An 18,618-nucleotide genomic window follows, 5' to 3' on the forward strand; every position below is an offset into this window, starting at 1 on the left:
CTGCCCACGGAACACTTCCACATGCGCCACTGGGCAGCAAGGATTGGCAAGGGCCCGGTGGAGCACTATAGTGTGACCCCGTGACTCCTGGTCAGTTTTCGATTTCTGAATGGTCACCCACATGATAGCCTCCCTGATCCTTACCCAAGCCCCTTGTAGGCCGCCCTGCAGATCAGTCTTGGACGCTGCCACCAACTCGCCAATTCTCAGGGCCCCATAGAATGCCAAGGAAAATGCAGCTTTGAAAAGAAGTACCTCCCACTCTGAGCTACAGACACTGTCAAGTGAGACCAGTAAAGCCGTCAGCCGTGCTAGCCCGATGGGCCTTCTCTTATCTGCTGGGTGACCCTGTAAACGGCGCCAACCCCTCAAGGCCTTGCGCACCATAAAGGTGTTAGTGGGATCTCGCATGCCCTTAGTCTGTGCAAAGAAGGATACCGCCGCCCTATGCCTGCTCGCAGCTGCTACTGAACGTCCTTCCCTATGCATCCATTCTAAATAGGCCGCAAAGCCATCTTCCTGAGCCCATAGAACCTCCCATTCCTGCCCCAAGAAAGTACAGTAAGACAAAAACGCCCCTTCGTAAGCCGTCTTGGTCCTGGGAGCTAAGCTAGCAACCACGAGGTCCTGTAATCTGGGGCACCAATCTGCCAAAGTACTGCTGGGAAGTGCGCTGGCGAGGGGTCTGCTGCAGGAAGATGTTCCCTGAAAACCTGCATTTTAAAGCGAGAGAGGGAGTCAGCTGCATTATTGAGAATGCCAGGGACATGCTTGGCCTTGAAAACTACATTCCATTTTAGGCACTGCAACACAATCTCTTTTATCAGGCGCAGTATGAAAGGACAGCGCGCCCCCTGTTGGTTTATACATTCCACTACTGTCATGTTGTCTGACCAGAACACCACTGATTGATTACATAAGTGTTCGGGCCAGACCTTCAATGCCACCCAGATTGGGAAGAGTTCAAGGAAGCCAATGTTGGTGGTCAGACCCCACGTCTCCCATTCTTCCGGCCAACGCTGGGCGACCCACCTGTTCCCCAGGATGGCGCCAAAGCCCACACTACCAGCAGCGTCTGTCCATAGAGCCAACTCTGCTGATGTTGCGGGAGGACCGGGCCACACTACCCTGCCATTGAAATCCTCCAAGAATGCCATCCATATAAGCATATCCTGGCGAACCTCAGATGACAACCTAGTGCGGTGATGTTTCTCTCGTAACCCTTTCATTGCTTGGGCAATGGAGCGTGAGAACGGGCGTGCCATAGGGATGACCCGTAGTGCGAAGTTCAGTTGCCCCACCACTTCCTGTAATTGTTGCAAGGAAACCTTGTCTTTGCGTAGGCATTGACGTAGCGCTGTTCTAAATTTGAACACCTTGTCCCTGGGCAATCTGAAACATCCCTCCACTGAGTCAATCTCAATACCAAGAAATTCCAAGCAGGTGGACGGGCCAACAGTCTTCCCCGGCGCAAGGGGGACCCCAAAAGCCCGCATGAGCACGCAAAATTCCTGCAATGCCCAAGCACACTCCTGAGAGCCCGCCGCACCTAAGAAGAGAAAATCATCTAGGTAATGCATGACCTGCTGGTGGCCCGTCGCCTGTCTCATGACCCATTCTAGAAATGAGCGAAACATCTCAAAGTATGCACATGATATGGAACAGCCCATGGGCATGCATTTATCCATGTAAAACCTGTCCCTAAAAGTGAAACCTAGGAGATGATGATCAGCCGGATGAACCGGGAGGAGACGGAAAGCTGATTCAATGTCTGACTTTGCCATCAGTGCCCCCGGCCCTATGGCCTGCAACAAGTCAACCGCTTGGTCAAAAGAGGCATACTTTACACTACAAATTCCCTCCTCAATGGCATCATTCAAGGACGCGCCTCTCGGCGCCGACAGATTGTGGATCAGTCTGAACTGACCTTTCTCTTTTTTGGGCACTACTCCTAGTGGTGAACACACAAAATTGGAGACAGGCACCTCCAGGAAAGGGCCAGCTATCCTGCCTAGAGATAATTCCTTGCCAATTTTTGCCGCCACCACTGAGGGGTTGTGTTTTACTGACAATTGGTTCTTGCAATGGGCGCTGCCTGTGTATCCCCCCGCCGGGATCCTAAAGCCTTGGGAGAAACCTTCCTGGAGTAGAGTGGCTGCTGTGTGGTCCGGATATCTATTTAACCATGGGATCATTGCTAAAACATCTACAGGCGTAGGGGTACCCAACTGGTTTGTATTACACTGGCTTCCCTCGTCCCCTCTGACCATTGTTCCCGTGCTTGGACCTGCAAGTTGATTCTGGGTGTGAGGGGTGACCACAGGACGCACATGCGTGTCTAAATCTACAGGAACCCGGGGCCCTTGTGCAGGTGCGCTTATTAAAATCCCAGCACACCCCTTTTTTTTCTGACCCGCCGGCCCTATACTTCCCGGGTACCTCACTCGCTTGGGGGGACCGAAAGGGCTGTTGAGGTCTGGCGGAGAACACCCTGACCGCACTGGTGGACTGAGGGGGGGGTGAACTATCTGAGAACTGCTGATGCCATGACATTGAGTCAACCTTATCCCATGCCAATGATGGATTAAATTCTAAAGCTTTCCTGAAATTTACATCGTACCCTTTCCACGCATCCCCAGAGTACTGTGCACTCCACCCCACAATCCTGCTCTGGTAGCACGCCAATGGCGCCTGGACATTAGGAGGTCGTTCGGCCTTGATAGCCGTGAATACTGCAAAAGCTCTGATCCAGTTAAACAGCGTTTCATCCACCCTAAATCTAGAACACTGTGCCCTCCATTCACTTGGATGCATCCACTCTTTCAGTGTCTTCGCATGCTCCATCTCCCTATTATCCAACAACAATGAAAAAATGTACACATATTTATCGGCCCAAATCATCTCCTTCACAGTCTGCGACACATGTTGTGCTAAATTCTCACTCCTGGAAGGTATAGAACCATCCCCCAAGAGAGGCAGTGCCACCTCCTTACCATTTCCGGGCACCTGGGCCGGCTGCCCACTAGCTCCACTCGGCTGGGTGGGACTGGAACCTGCGAGGGAAGAAGATGAGGGCACTGCAGCACTGTCGGCCACTGCTGCCGATTTAATCTTTTCCACGAACTTTGCCGCCTCTGCCGCATGATCTGAAGAAGCAGGAAAAGCCCCCCCTTCTGCAGCCACGGCATCAAGGCCGTTATCTGAGATACCAATTCAGGAGGCATTGAGTCTAGGCTACCTGCTGGGACTGCGGGTGCCACTGGGGGCATGCCCAGTGGCACAGGTGTAGAAGGCAAGGGGGGTGCCGGTTGCGGCAAGCCTGTAACCGGGATCGGGACCACAGGTGAGGGGGCAGGCCCCGCAGGTGGGTGCCCCGGCGGGATGGCTGGAGCCGGTGCCGCAGGAGCTGGAATTACAGGCGCTGGTGTAAGGGGGGGCGGAACCACTGCTACAGGTGTGGTAGGTACTGGAGCCACAGGCTCAGAGGCAGGGGCAGTGTACCTGGGTTTCTTGGCCTTAGCCCTTATAGGCGGGGTAACAAAATCCCCCCTTGGCAAGGGGGCCGCCCTCTGGCGAATAGGCCTACCAGATGGGCCAGGGGCATCATCAAACCTTTCATTGATGCGGGCCTCTAATTCATCAAGTTTCCCCAATCGCTTGTTCATGTGGTTCATTTCCCGCATCATGGCCTGCATCATAACCTCCATCTTGGACCCTCCTTTACCACCCTTTGGCCCTGGCATGTTCAGAACCCACCAACCGCTGCCTACACTCTCAGTGATACAATTTGAGCGTACGTGCACTTTGTACCTTTACCAGATGGAGGATGTCCAGGGGGCTGAAAACACCATGCAACGGCAACCGCAACACCACCGGCTTGTCCGGCTATGTCAGGGGTGAGTAAACCTAGTGTAGACCCACCCGGCGGCAACCAGGAGCGATGAAATGCCAGCCCCCCGTTCTCCCCTTACCGACCAATCCTGCGTGTTCCGTGCCCGTATCGCGACCCACTCCACGCCCTCGAGCTGACCAGTCAAGAAATTGCAGTAATGATTTCTTTAATTGCCTGTAATAGAAAATGTGTTAATACCTGAGAGTATGAGGTGGGAGAAACCTTTATATAAATATTGTTGTACTGCCCTTTGATCACCACCTTTTGGCCTATCTCTGCCTATATGCCCCAACAATGGAAAGCACCCTTGGTTACTAATTATACAGGCCCCTCAATGTAAACTGACACCCACAATTGTTCACCCACACAATGTGTATCAAACACTGAGCACCAACATGAAGCAGCCCCTATGACAATTCAAATTATTTGAATACAATAATCAAATGTACCCCGCAATATAAACAGACAGTCACAATTATCCACTCAAATAATGTGTCTCAACATGCATCAGACCCTAAGCTAAATAAAATTTCGCGAATTCAACAAGTAAATGCACCGTTCTCCCCTGGTCTCCCATCCACGTGCTGCCTTGGCTGACCCTGCTTCACTACCTAAACTGCTCACTCGAACAGCCGGCCAAATCCGTGAACTGCAAAAGGATGGAAACAGGGACAAATAAATCAACAAAGCGTCCGCTTGAGGAGCGGAGGCGGCGGGGTTTCAGCGCGCTGTACCGCGGTGACACAACAATGCAAAAAAGGATGGAAACAAGGACAAATAAATCAACAAAGCGCTCGCTTGAGGAGCGGATGCGGCGGCGTTTCAGCAGAAGCCGGGAATACAGCGTGCCGTCCCTAACGCTAATCGGGCATAAATTAAAAGTCTTCACCGGCTATGTGTATTCCGCTAACCCGTTCCCGCCCCGCCTGGAAATACCTAGGTAACAGCCCCCACCGCAAAGTACGCGGCGCTCAACGTGTCTTCCACCGAGCTCCGCACTCCTCCGCTCTTTACACAACTTGCTCCCTATCCCACGCCGATTCCTCCTTGAATGTACGACGTCTGCTCCCTCCAGCGCACGGGTCCTAACCAAACGACGTAGAATACTACTCCCGTCTCGCCGACGTGAAAAACAAAAGAAACCAATGAAATTAACAAAGAAGCCCCGAGCGCGGGGCACAACACGCTGTGGGGGAGTGTCCAGGGAACAAGAGGGTCTCCCGGGCGCTCCCCGCCTCTTTATTCTCAAGGGGCCGGGTGGGGACGGCAACGCCCCCCCCGCCCAACCTCTCCAGCAGCACGCCCCCCCTGACCCGGACATCCTACCCTGGTATCCGGGTCAGGGAGGTCGCCGGCCAATCGGTGGCGGGTCGCGCCCATGAGGGCCCGCCCCACCATCGAGAGGCACTGAGGGGGGGGGGGCGGTCGCCGCGCCGCCATGCGGGCGGGGGGGCCAAGGGCCCCCCCTTTTCATGTCACACCGTTTGTAAGTAGTTTGGCATGTAATGTGTCATGCAACCTCTCATATAAAGCTCATATAAAGCTGTCACAAAAGGTCATGCAAGCTATCACACCATATGTCCTTAAGTGGCTATGGGATTTGTCATGTAGGCGGTCACAGTAGCGGCTGGTGTTTCGATAGAATGGGAGGACGGACGGATGACGAGACAAATAAAGAAAAGCAAAAAAACACTTACCTGTTGCATCCCCGCATTGCGCTCCTCTCCACTAGAGGCCCAGTCTCCCAGAGTCCACTGCGACCAATCCTGATGCTACTTTCATGCTGCTGACAGCATGAGAGCAGCATTAGGACTGGCCTGAAAACCCTTGATTTGCGCTGTCAGTTAGACTGAGAGTCTGTGCCTGCTCTCTCCAACCTGGCACACAGCTCTAGTAGGAGAGAGCTTTTCAATGTGCATGCCGGTTTGGCCATCCTGAGATGGCCGGCCAAACCGTCATATGCACTGAAAACAGTGCAAAACACTCCCCCATTGCCTGTAATCCCCCTGCCCCGCCCCGCCCCGCCCCCAAGCCACGGCTCTGAGAGCAAAAATGAAAAAAAAAAAAGGGTTTACTACCGCTTTATCCACCATTTATTTGTCTGCTGGCAGGGGAAGGCAACGCTCCTCCGCCATAGCAGAGGAGCCGTTACTATGCAGTCATTCAGTTACTTGTACCTGAGGTCATGTAGTGTTCATGCAAACAGCAAGTAGCTATAAAAGTATGCACCTACCACCTGGCAATAGTGGCACCAACAATATACTATGCGCTTCCTGAGAGCTTCTTTGCCTCTGCACCCACGTCTGTAATAGGCACTGGCACAGAGGCAAAGGGATTTCCTAATTTGCATGAGGCACGCCCACATGCAAATGAGGGCACACCCCCTGAAGATAGCGCTGATGCTTTATGTGCACCTGCACTGCTGGTATTACAGATCGGGCCACTCAAGCGTCTGCAGCCCCTTCTGTAATACCAAAGTGTTCCGGGGATGGGGGGGGGGTGAGCTCAAAACGGGCTAAAACATATGTTGCGTCCCAGGGCCAATTTGTGTTATATGACCCCTTGGTGACCTATTTCCAATCTGGCTTCCACCGCTGATGTAGCATTGTCAGTGCCACATTACAGGATTACAGATGTCTAGTGGCACAAAAGAAGAACTTGATGCTGGTGAGTTAAAATGCAAATTGGTACAATTTAAAAAACACATTACACAAACCATTTACAAGGCCAGGTCTCAGTCTACAGAGCTTTTTAGCACAGTGTACTCGACTGAACTGGGAGGTTGACTTTAAATGCAGGCTATGTGACGTAACGGCCAGAGCTGCCGACTTTGGAGCTGGAGAATGAGGTTCAAGTTGCAGCATCAGAAAAACATTGTGTGATTCTGGCCAAATCACTTACGGCCAGATTCATCAACGTAAAATCGGCTCGCAAAGGGCCAGATTCTGAGAATCGGCCCTTTGCGAGCGCAATTTTTGCATTTGGGATTCATCATCCCAAATGCAAAAATCGCTATTATAGAATTCGCAATTTTGCGAGGAATTGCATTTAAGGAATCTCTATTTGAGATTCCTTAAATGCAATTCATGAAACATTTAAAAATTGCGAATTCGCAATTTTGGGCCGCTATTTACAGCGAAGTTAAACCTCGTGGTAAATAGCGGAAACTTAGAAAAATGCACTTAAGTGCATTTTTCTAAGTTGTATGTTACACACACACATGTCCTTGGGACATGTGTGTGCGTAACACCAGCGTCCAATATCATTTCAGGGGTGCAACAGGGTGTCCTTTGGACACCCCTGCACCCTTGAAATGGCAAATTCAAAATGCGAATCGCTAATAGCGATTCGCACATTGATATGTCTTCCCATTCATTCCTATGGGCCTTTAGGCCCATAGGATTGAATGGGGAGTTATTCCTTATTAGCGATTAGCAATTAGCTAATCGCAAATAAGGAAGCTGTAGAAATAGCAAAATAAATTGCGATTTGTACACGAATCCCGTTTTGCGAGTCTGTAATAGCGATTCCTTAATAATTGGTATTACAGACTCGCAAAACGGGACTTTGATGAATCTAGGGGATAATCTCCCCGTCTGTACCAAAAATGAATGTCTCCCTGTCTAATGTAACTGATGCGAGGGTAAAGTCCTGCTTTTTAAAACTGGAAAACAAACATTTACATTACACAAAGACATATTCCTTATTAGGTCTGGCTAGACAGCGCATGCACTGTGTCTTCACCCACCTTTGTTGATTTTCTTGTCCCCTCTTCTGCTATACAGAAAGCGCTATGATGTTGTCAAGCTGGCCGCGTCATAGCACTTTTTTACGCGACTGTCTGCCATGCTGAACAGCAGATGTGCTGCTATACAACACGGCTAAAAGACATTCACATAGACAACACCAATAGCACTCACATTGCCGAGACCTATTGGCTTTGCCAATGCTTCAATGCTTGTTAACTGTAGCTAAGACACCAATAATAAAAGGAAACTGGATGTTCCAAAGGAAGTTTTATATATTAGATCCCATCAGGTATTATCCAAAGTGCTCTCTGGCTGATAGGGACCAGGATGAGATATGATGATGAAGCATGCCACTATAATACAATTGGAGAGGGCCTAAAGAAAAAGCAAACCTGGATTCCTGGTAAGGAGGTATTCTACTCACGCTCTTGGGTATTATACTTGTGCATTGAAATGTCTAACTAGGAAGATTGCATTCTATACTCCCTTTGTGAGGTTTTCTCTCTCTCTCTCTCTCTCTCTCTCTCTCTCTCTCTTTCTCTCCCTCTCTCCTTTCCAGACATAATTTCCTTCATCTGATGGATTTTGTGTGTTGTCTGGAGCACTCCCAAGCAACCAGGATATGTTAATCTATTAGAAATACATCAGCCTTGTTGACAGGTGCCCATACGTTTAAAATAAATGTGTATCACCCCACTGGAGTGGGCTGCTACGCCCAGTGGGTTGATTCACAGTCCTATTGCAGAGTGGGACATCCTCTCTTGAGAAGTGATGGCACAAAATGTTTTTTTTTTAAAAGAATGATAAAGTTTAATATTTTCCCTATAAATTACCGTAGGGAGATCTCCACCTATATGTGAAAAGTTCCTAGTAGTCACTTTAGGCTTGTAAATTCACTCTTAGATGTCTTTAGCAACTGGTCTCTGGGGGTGGAGACATGTAAGTATGCACTTAGGTGTAAATATACACTCAGAAAAGGTGAATAGCACTTAAGGGTAGAGTCACACAAGTGTGCAAGAATAAACCAATATGTGAGTAAATCCACACATGTGAATTTACCTTTGTGAACAGGGCCCAACAAGGACTTGCTGAGAAGTGTTGTAAATGTCCTGCAGCTTTACAGAGAATTCTTCATGTTGCTTCAGTTAAGCAATAGCAGTTCTTCTGAGAAATGGAAGCCAGAGTCAACCAGCTGAGTTTGGAATGCAGCAGGTACATGGACCTCTCAAACTATCACAGATGATGCACCAAGCTATATTTGACAACAGCGCAGTGACTCTGGAAAGGCTGTGGAGCTGAAGAAATGTCAGACAGACTGCATTGTGGACTCCAGGCCTACACTGCAATAAAATAAATGAACACATGTAACCATGGTGCAGCTACTGCTAAGTGATTTTTATTAAATAATTCCAATGCCGCCTTGAAGAGCAGAGTATCACTGTTGATAGTGATTAAATGAGGGGGAGCCTGGCAAGAGCTCAGGAAGAGATAGTAAATTAGATGAGGGTGGATGAAATGCGATGAGTGAAAATAATTGGTGCAAGCGGGAACCTCCTATCTTGATGGTCACACTGTGTGGTAGAGCGAGCGTTACGCGGAGCGTGGCCAGTCCAGGAACATTGACATTGGCTACTTAGGGGTCCATTAGGATGGCGGCCGGGCTTTGCCCCCGCCAGGCTGGCGGTGGCTACCGCCAGCCTGGCGGGGGCAATCCGCCCGCCATCCTAATGGACCCCTTAGTGTCACAGTGTCAACAAAAATCCAGTGCTTCAACCACCCCAAAAAGTTCAGACTGCCTTCACTCAAGTCCTAAGGCTTTTGCAAAGGTTTGTAAATTCCTCAGAATAAAAAGGTCAAGTTGTTTTGCTAGAAATTAGGCCTCGGTGAAATTTTGGTTTTACACGTGTATTCTTGAGGAATTTCCGGCATTTCATGTTACGCTTGTAACATGAAATGCCCAAAATGAAGCCTTTATGCCAAGTCCCATAATTTTCGTCCTGTTCGGGAACAATTAAATCACAGAAGCACAGGAACAACACGGACAAACAAATCACGAGCTGAAATGGAAGCAGGGGTGCAACGCAAATGCAAGCAGGCGTCATCAAACAAACCAGCATTCTAGAATTTATATTGTTGGTGACATCCTGCAATGCTAATGGGGAAAGAAAACCTACTCTACTCTACACCGGACGACCTTGTTAAGTAAAGGCCTGTCAACAACTCTGGGCCATGTCTGACTCAGTGGAGAGCTCAGTGTATAACTTAAGGCTTCCTTGAAGCATTGTATGGAGACTTATACATTCTGCACTGCATTATACATCGGCATGCAAAGCAAGAAGAATGATAAAATAAATAGATATTCTTAGAAAATGCATCTCTAGAAAATGTGGTAGTCTTCTAGCTGACGTGTGGACCTCAGGCCTCTCAGGTTTACTTACAATCCTCTATTTGCTGCAGCGATCCCCTGGCTCCAGAGACACTGATTTGCAGCATCAGACTTAGGGAAGGGTGAAAAGGCACATGTTCTCATCTTGTGAAAACTGGCCAGTTTTTCACTTCTTTGGCAGATGTTTTACATGAGATTGGTGGACTGCCTGCTTCGCTCACAGCAATCAGTGTTCTTCTGCCCAGGGCATACATTCTTCAGAAGCTATTTTGGATGTTCGAATGCTTTGAGAATTATGTCCTTGGTGATGTCATTTGTGATATCATCTGTGAGATCCCGAGCAGTGCACTGAAGGATAGTAATTTTCTTAGCACTCAACACTTTTATGGGACTTTTAGTTTTGGATCCTATTCCTAATGTCCTTCAGATGAGTTTTATGAAGCGTTTCTACAATTTTTATGGTCACATTAGAGTTATTTTGCTTATTAGATAACTTTAACATTCCTCCACATTTTGTCTTCCTGGGAATTTCGGGGCATATTAGCAAGGGGAAGTATCGCCGCTTTTTCGGCGAATTGTGCAGAGAAAGCGGCGATACTTCTAGAGCCCTATCCACAAGGGCATGTTAACGCCTGCCACAAGTCCACTTTGCATGTCAGCGAGAAACATCGCTAATGAAATGCAAAGTGGGCGTTCCCACGTCCAACCACATGGAAAATGTGGTTGGAGGTGGGAACACCCTATTACCAAGGCAGGCGTTGAGAGAGGGAGACCTGCGATAAACTTGTTTATCGCAGGTCTCCCAATGCCTGCTCTGACCAGGCGTTAGGCATTGTTAACATGGGGGTGTGGATCATAACACTGATTCCACCCCCCCCCCCCATATTATCAATGCACACATTAGCGCATGAAAAAGTTTGTTTTCATGTGCTAATGTGCCATATCGCCGACTATCGCCGGATTTCATTTCGCCTACGTGATGCGCATTGATAATTGCGCGCTGTCACGGCGAAAAAATCCGGCGATAGCCGGCGATATGAAGATGTGCTATGTGCGTTTATTAAAGCACTTCTAGGTAATATGCCCCTTCGTGTTTTTAATCAGATACTTCGGCCATGTCCATGCATGTCATGTTTATACTATGCCATACAGTACATGGAGGTCATGCCATCTGTGTCGTTTGCACAGGGCATGGCCGATTTCACACAGTGTTCCTCTGTTTACCTAATGACAAGAGGAGAAAATACATGTTGTCTTAATCTCACAGTTGAAAGACGGGCTTAAAGTCCGATTTGGGGATGGGTGATAACAGGAAACCCTTAGATTTGTGAATGACGTGGTTAATCCTTTTAGGAGCCTTCTTCACTGGTGCACAAGTCTCTGGCTGATGGGTATCTCTCCATGGGGATAGTAGGCCGGTGGCAACTTTTACAATCAATCAATCAATCAATCAAGGGCATTTATAGAGCGCACTACTCACCTGGAGGGTCTCAAGGCGCTGGGAGGGGGGTGCTGCTACTGCTCGAACAGCCAGGTCTTGAGCTTCTTCCTGAAGGAGAGGTGGTCTTGGGTCAGGCGCAGGTCGGTCGGGAGGGAGTTCCAGGTCTTGGCGGCCAGGTAGGAGAAGGACCTTCCTCCTGTTGTCGTTCTTCGGATGCGGGGAACGGCGGCGAAGGCGTGACTGGCTGATCGGAGGTGGCGCTTGGGAGCGTAGAAGTTGATGCGGTTGTTGAGGTAGCTCGGGCCTTGATCGTGCAGGGCTTTGTGTGCGTGGGTGAGGAGACGGAAGGTGATTCTCTTGTTGACGGGGAGCCAGTGCAGGTCTCTCAAATGTCCGGAGATGTGGCTGCGTCGAGGATGAGTCTGGCTGAGGCGTTCTGGATCCGCTGGAGTCTCTTCTGGAGCTTGGCGGTGGTTCCGGCGTAGAGGGAGTTGCCGTAGTCCAGTTGGCTGGTGACGAGGGCCTGGGTGACCGTCTTCCTGGTTTCGGTGGGGATCCACCGGAAGATCTTCCGTAGTATGCGCAGGATGTTGAAGCACGACGAGGAGACGGCGTTGACTTGTCTGGTCATGGAGAGGGAGGAGTCCAGGATGAAGCCCAGACACAGACAATAAATTCTACAATGGAAGATTTACTGCTTCCTCCACAAATCAGAATTTTTTTAATTACCGAGCAACTCTAAATAACGTTCTCTGTTTGAGGGAAGCACAGTTTGTTACTTTTCTTACGACCCAAGGAGCAAAAATGAGGCTAATTCAGTAAGGTCTGGGCTACCTTTTCGGATTTTTTGGGCTTGTACAAATTATAGCGCTGTTCGGCTTCGAGGAGCTATTGCTTTACGGGGTGCTACAACGAATAAATGCATAAAACCTATATTTTTTTTATTTCTTATTGCAATGCTCATTCATTCATGGAAGCGAAATTCTTTGTTACTACACTCATACTTCGATATAAAACTAATAAATTTGTCATATGTTTTTTGCAATTGTTTCAGAATCCATTTCTCCCTCAGTATCCTTGTGCTTTCTTGTATGTTTAATACTAACCTGCCTTCTACAACTTCAGGTTTACTTGTTTTTACTTGAATGAATGAGTAAATGCATGTCATATTTATAAAGTGCACTGATACTTCATGAGTTTCCTAATGCATGTGTTTTAAACACTAAATTGCCTTCTACAACTTCAGGTTCGCTTGTTTTTACTTGAATGAATGAATGAATGCATGTCTTAATTTTAAAGCGCATTGATGCCTGATGGGTTTTCTAGTGCTTGTGCTTCAAATCCAAGGCTCTTGCTCTCCTAATGGTAACAGGATAGCGCTATACATGAATGAAGGCTCCCACTGGTCGAATCAGAATGATGTTGGTTTCTCCTTTGCTTCTAGGCGCTGGTGCTGGTGGTTGTTCTCGGGTGGATCTTCGTGCCCATCTACGTGAAGGCCGGGGTGAGTACATGAGCGATGTCTATCCTTGCACCCCATCATTAAGGCCTCCTGCCTCCTTGCCTCTTCTCCACCATCCTGGAATGGCATATGGAAATAAAGGGTTCATGTGTGTATGATTGTATGTGGTGTTGTTAACCCCCGTCCGACGTCACAGTGGGCATGTGCGGAGGACAGCCGGGGGTTGTCCGAATCCCGCCCACTCATTATTTCCCCAACAACGCGGCAGAATTTGCGCTGCGGTCAAGGCGTTAAAGAGCAAACCTAGCCAAATGGCAGAGGAGCACTGTGCAGGGTCAAATACGAGCATGAAGTTAATGAGTGATAGGAGCTGGAGCTGGTTTGTTGACTGTTAATGCGTCATTGTGTGTGTTCTTTAAAGAGGTTCATCTTCAACTCGTTGCTAAGTTGGAGCAGCGTTGGGGTGGTCCCGAAGGAAATGGAGACGTGGTTCCAGAACCTTGGTGCATAGGTAGAAAAGGCCCGCTACTTAGGGGGCCATTAGGATGACCGGTGTTCGGGACCGCCCGCCATAAGGGCGGGGGTTCCGTGGCCAGCATTAGGATGCGCCCGCCACAGTGGCGGGCGCATCCTGCATTCCTACCATCGTGGCGGGCGGTGCACTCAGCACCGCCCGCCACAATGGCAGGAAGGCATGCTGTGCATGGAACTGCCAGTGGGGTACCATAGGTACCCCCCATATGCACCCTCCACCCCCACCGGGGTCCTTGGGGGCCTGCAATGGGCCCCCAAAGCAGACTCCGCATGCCTTTCCGTGGCGGCATGTAAAATCCCCATCCTAATATGGCTGGCGGTGTCTAATAGACACCGCCAGCCATATGAACCCTTTTCGGCCCCAGTCGCAAGGCGACCGGGGCGGAAAAGCGGCGGACGGTCTTTCCATCCACCGCGGACCCCCCGGCCATACTAATATGACGGGGGTCATTCCGGAGCGGATGGCGAGGCGATCGCCCCCGCCAGGCCGGCTGTGGCCACCACCAGCCTGGCGGGGGGGATCTGCCCGCCCTCCTAATGGGGGCCTTAGTTTTTTCCTTTTTACACTTCTTAGGCCCTGATTACGATTCATGCACAAACAGCCTGTTTGCGCATGGGTCAGAATTACGAGTTGGTAGGTAGTTAACACATCTGATAATTATCGGATGCGTTAAGTAACTGAGCTGTCGTTAAATTTTAGCAGGTCAATCCTGCCGAAATATAACATGGGAATAGCATACGGTATTTTACATGTGAAAATTGATGCATTAGACACCAAAATATGCATGTTATTCCCCACCAACTTGAAATAAGTGTTATTTATCGCACCCGATAAATAACGCACCCCATGATATAGTTATTTATCACATGAAATAAATAACACCTAAACTCGTAATCAGGACCTTAGAATTCAGGCTGACGGTAGCCTGCTGTGGGTGTACTGAGATTAACCCTGGGCGTCCGAATCGGCTACGCCCACGGAGTAGGCGTAGTGTTGCCTTCTATGCATTTTGCGTAGACAGCGTAGCCGGCAACACTACGCCCACTCCGTGTGCGTAGCCGAGTCGGCCGCCACCCGCCTCCCTCCCGCCCTCCCCTTACCGTGTCCGGTGTTCGCCTGGGGCTCCCTTCTTGGAATAGCGTCCCTTCCTGGATACCAATGCGCATGAGCGGCCGCCCGCGAATGCGCATTTCTCGGGAGAAATGCGCATGCGCGGCCGCCCGCGCATGCGCATTGGTATCCAGGACGACGCTATTTTCAAGAGGGAGCCCCGGACGAGCCCCGGACACGGTAAGTGCTTTAAAATTGTTTTATTAAGGTTAGTTGCTTAAATAACGTATGTAGGGGAGAGCGGGAGGGAGGTGCGTAGTGGGGCTACGTGGAGTGCGGGAGTGGGCGTAGCTTCTCGCCCACTCCGCGTAGCTCCGCGGAGCCCCACTACGCCCACTACGCCCAGGGTTAACTGAGATCCACCAGAGATAGTGAGCTTGTCTCAAAGATACGCAGTGATACTGGTCCTGACGGCTTTGTAAATGATGTAGGTGGTTCTAAAAATGGTGCAGGCAACAAGGGGAGCCAACGGAGTTCCACCAGAATGGGGGTGATGTGATCATATGTCTTCAGGCCTTGGATAAGACATGCTGCAGCATGTAGGATGTGCTTAAGGGATGCCAGGGTACCATCTGGGAGGCCATGGAGAAGTGTGTTGCCAACATCCAGATGCACGAGTATGAAGGTCTAAACAGTGCGGCCAATTTACAACGTGACGCATCTAGGGAGATGCGTCAAGTTGCAAAGCTCTGCGTCACGTTATACCTGCATCAGGTATAATGTATGCAGGTTGGGCGTTCCCACACAAAAAGCCTTGTAGAACTGACGCACTGAAATCTACAAGATTTCACTGCGCCAATTCTAGGATGCCACTGCGTCAAAATCGTACGCCTGCTTGAAGCAGGCATAAGGAGTGATGCAGTACAATGAGTAAAGGCCTCCCCATCCATTACTGGAGTTGCGACGTCCTTGTGACACGACTCCAGTAATGCGTGACTTTTGGGCCAACAGATGTGTCAGAATTTCTGATGCATCTGTCAATCCTTGCACCATGCTGCGCCATATCGTAAATACGGCGCATCGATGGTGGCGCAAGGGTATCGCAGGCTGGTGCAGGGAAACTGCCACATCTCCACAGATGCGTCAGTTTCTTATAAATCTGCCCCCTGCGATTTGCACAGAATCACAGGATGTCCATGAGACTAAGGACTCTTGCCTAGTCAGTCGTGGCTCTGAACGCGGGGATTAGACAAACTCTCCAGTAATGTATTGATCTGTTTGAAATTCCAGATGAGGGCATCCTGTCTATGACCCACTACTCTGGCATAAGTTGTCATTTCTGTGCAATACTCTAAAGGGACTCCATATGCAATCGGCAGACGTCCTTTGGAGGTGCACAAGGATGTGTGTTTGGTAATAGCCAGATCCTCCTAGTCATGTATGTGAGGACCTCTGTTCAGTGAGGAGTAATGATCTCTATCTTAGATCTTGTGTTGAGTTACTATTTAAAGCGAATAGGACTTCAGAAGATGGATGAAGATGTCCATCTCCGGATCAATATTCATAGAATATCCCCGGCTTTTGGGGATCCTGAGCCGGTGACCCGCAGTATGAGGACATCTTGTGTAGCATTGAGTTTGTCGCATACCCTGCAGAGTGTTGTGTGTCTCTCTTTGTCGGCCCCAGTCAGTCATTGGCATCGCGAAGGAAGTCCTGCCATGAGCCCTTCTGCAGGGCGCCTTTTACCTTCATCAGTGGCTGTGGCATTTCCATAGAAGAACTAAAGATCAGGGCATCCTTTAAAATCTCTCCCTCCCCATGCTTGTATCCCTCATTCTCACCCCCTCTTTACATTCTTTTTATCCGTGTCTCCTTGCAGGTGGTGACCATGCCAGAATATCTGAAGAAGCGTTTTGGGGGCAGGAGGATCCGAATCTACCTGTCAATTCTTTCACTGCTGCTCTATGTCTTCACCAAGATATCGGTGAGTCCAGTTTCTTTTGCTTCTCCCTGGCAGGAGTTACCCCACACCCTCCATTGACTATCTCTTGGCCAGGAGGCCTACGGGTGCTGCTGTGAAGACCTCATTCTCCTAGTGCTCTTATGCTAGCCCCTCTTACCAGCAGCAAGTTAACTTTAGCATCTAAATTTGCTGTATAAATCTACCCACTCTCTTCCCTCTGCATACTGTTGCTCAACATGCAGCATGTGAAATGTGCAAGATATGGATGTATGTTAATGTGTATATGAATGTGGCACTCCCACCGCAACACCCATTGCCCTCCCCTTTTCACGCTAAGTATAGCGTGAAAAGGTCCCATATTTGCAAGGCAAATTTAAGTCACGTTAAGTGGCTTAACGCTGCCTTGTAAATAAGGTAAAGCCCCTGTCGCCACCACAATGTCCAAAAATGTGACATTGTGGTGGTGATAAGGGTTTGTGAGTATGCCCCTCAGTGTCATCCCATCAATTCTCTTCCATCTTTACCCCTATAGGTAAACACTATCCGGGTTCAGCTATGCGCCAGCACAAGCAGCAAGGGGTGCCTTGTTTGAGTCTAGAACCTGTCAGGGTCCCTGGATGACAGGCGAGGCTTAGGTCTTGAAAGAACCCATGTTCACTCTCTCACCAGCAAGTATACTTCATTTAAAATATGGAAAGAGTTTCAAACACAGACAGTGTGGCAGATATGTGATGAGACACAGCTCTTGAGGTGATGACAGCCCCAGAACAGCAGTGCTGACCTTAGCCCCTCCTCAAGAGGAGCAGAGGCTTCCACCCCAACAGAAGGGCCATACCACTCATGCCTCCTCCGCCCCAAGAGGAGCAGAGCGATTCATTCCCCCTCCCAGAGGAGTAGTGTGCTTCAATCTCCTCAGAGCAGCAGTGCTGTACTTTCCCCTCAGAGGAGTGGTACCCTTGCTGTACTAAGGGGAGCAATGCCACCCATCCCCCCGTAGCAGGGTAACGCTAGGCTGGGTGGACATCCTGTATCTTACTAGGCCCCACTGACACCAATGAAGTACACTGCCACACAGGTTGCTCGGTACGGGTGAAAGGCCACGTGCGGTCTAGGACCCTTTATTATAAAGCCTCTGAGCACGCCTGGCCAGAGGATGCACAAATATGCATATCGGGGGCAGTGTGCTACAGCAGGGTAGTCCCAAGTGGCTCACTACATCCCTTCCCAACTCGATGTCATTGTTTATCGTTTAACATGACATACAAAGTCTCTGAGCCGTTGGCTCATGGGAGATTCGGTCTGAGGGTGTACCACTGGTGACGTGGGCGGTCTTCAGTTTCTCCGGTGTCTTGATCAGTATCACTTATTTCTTCTCTGTTGGACCGCTCTGATGTATGGTTACCTAGAGAGGCACTGCTGGGTCTGTCGCTGTCAGTTGAGTTGCCCATCGTGGTGTTTTCTTCTTCTGCTTCGGGCTCTTGTGAGCTTGGAAGATTGTTTTTCCAGAACAACGAGATGTTTCTAATCACTTGTTCATTCCCTTTTCAGGCGGTGATCATGGTGCCAGCCACATCGAGCACAGTCCATACTCCTGGCTTGAAAGGTGTTTGGAATTTCCACCCAGACCTTTGATCTTTGATGATCACTTTGTCCCCTGGCATGATTTGCTGTGTTGTCGCCTGCCATATCAGGCTTGTGCGCACATTGTTTGGCATGTGTCGGGCATTAGTACCCACTGGATCACAGGGTGGTGGCGATCATCCTGGATGGATTGGGATTATATCTCTACTGGGCCCATTGAGCATTTGTGACCAGGGAGGGCGCTGTGTGATGCAGTGTGGTATCCCTCGGTATTCCCGTCTGAACTGCTGGAGACTGAGTTCAGGGTTGGTCTTCTCCACTATGGCCATCCAAAAGGCCTTGTTCAGGGTGTACATGAAGTGCTCGACCTCTCCATTTACTTCTGCCAATGGTGTGATGCAGCAATTTCATATCCCCAGATGTTCGAGCAGTTCTTTAAATTCAGATCCTCGGAAAGGTGGCCCGTTAACTGTTTTGTTTAATTTGGGAGGCCAAACAGTGCAAAGAACTTTTCAAGCACTGGTTCGACATTGGTGAATGCTGTGGTGTCAACTACTTC

At 49.4% G+C, this 18,618-nt stretch overlaps 1 protein-coding gene across 2 annotated transcripts in view; it reads left to right on the forward strand.

The window, feature by feature from the left end:
• Window positions 1-18,618, forward strand: part of SLC5A1 (solute carrier family 5 member 1) — a 273,512-nt gene that overhangs the window by 119,998 nt on the left and 134,896 nt on the right. For both annotated transcript variants that reach the window (XM_078667750.1, XM_078667751.1), the window contains exons 4-5: window positions 12,913-12,972; window positions 16,395-16,499. In XM_078667750.1, the coding sequence (XP_078523876.1) occupies window positions 12,913-12,972; window positions 16,395-16,499 (165 nt within the window). The remainder of the gene's footprint in view (window positions 1-12,912; window positions 12,973-16,394; window positions 16,500-18,618) is intronic.

This window comes from Lissotriton helveticus, chromosome 11 (genome assembly GCF_964261635.1).
Source record: "Lissotriton helveticus chromosome 11, aLisHel1.1, whole genome shotgun sequence".
Classification (NCBI taxonomy): Eukaryota; Metazoa; Chordata; class Amphibia; order Caudata; family Salamandridae; genus Lissotriton; species Lissotriton helveticus.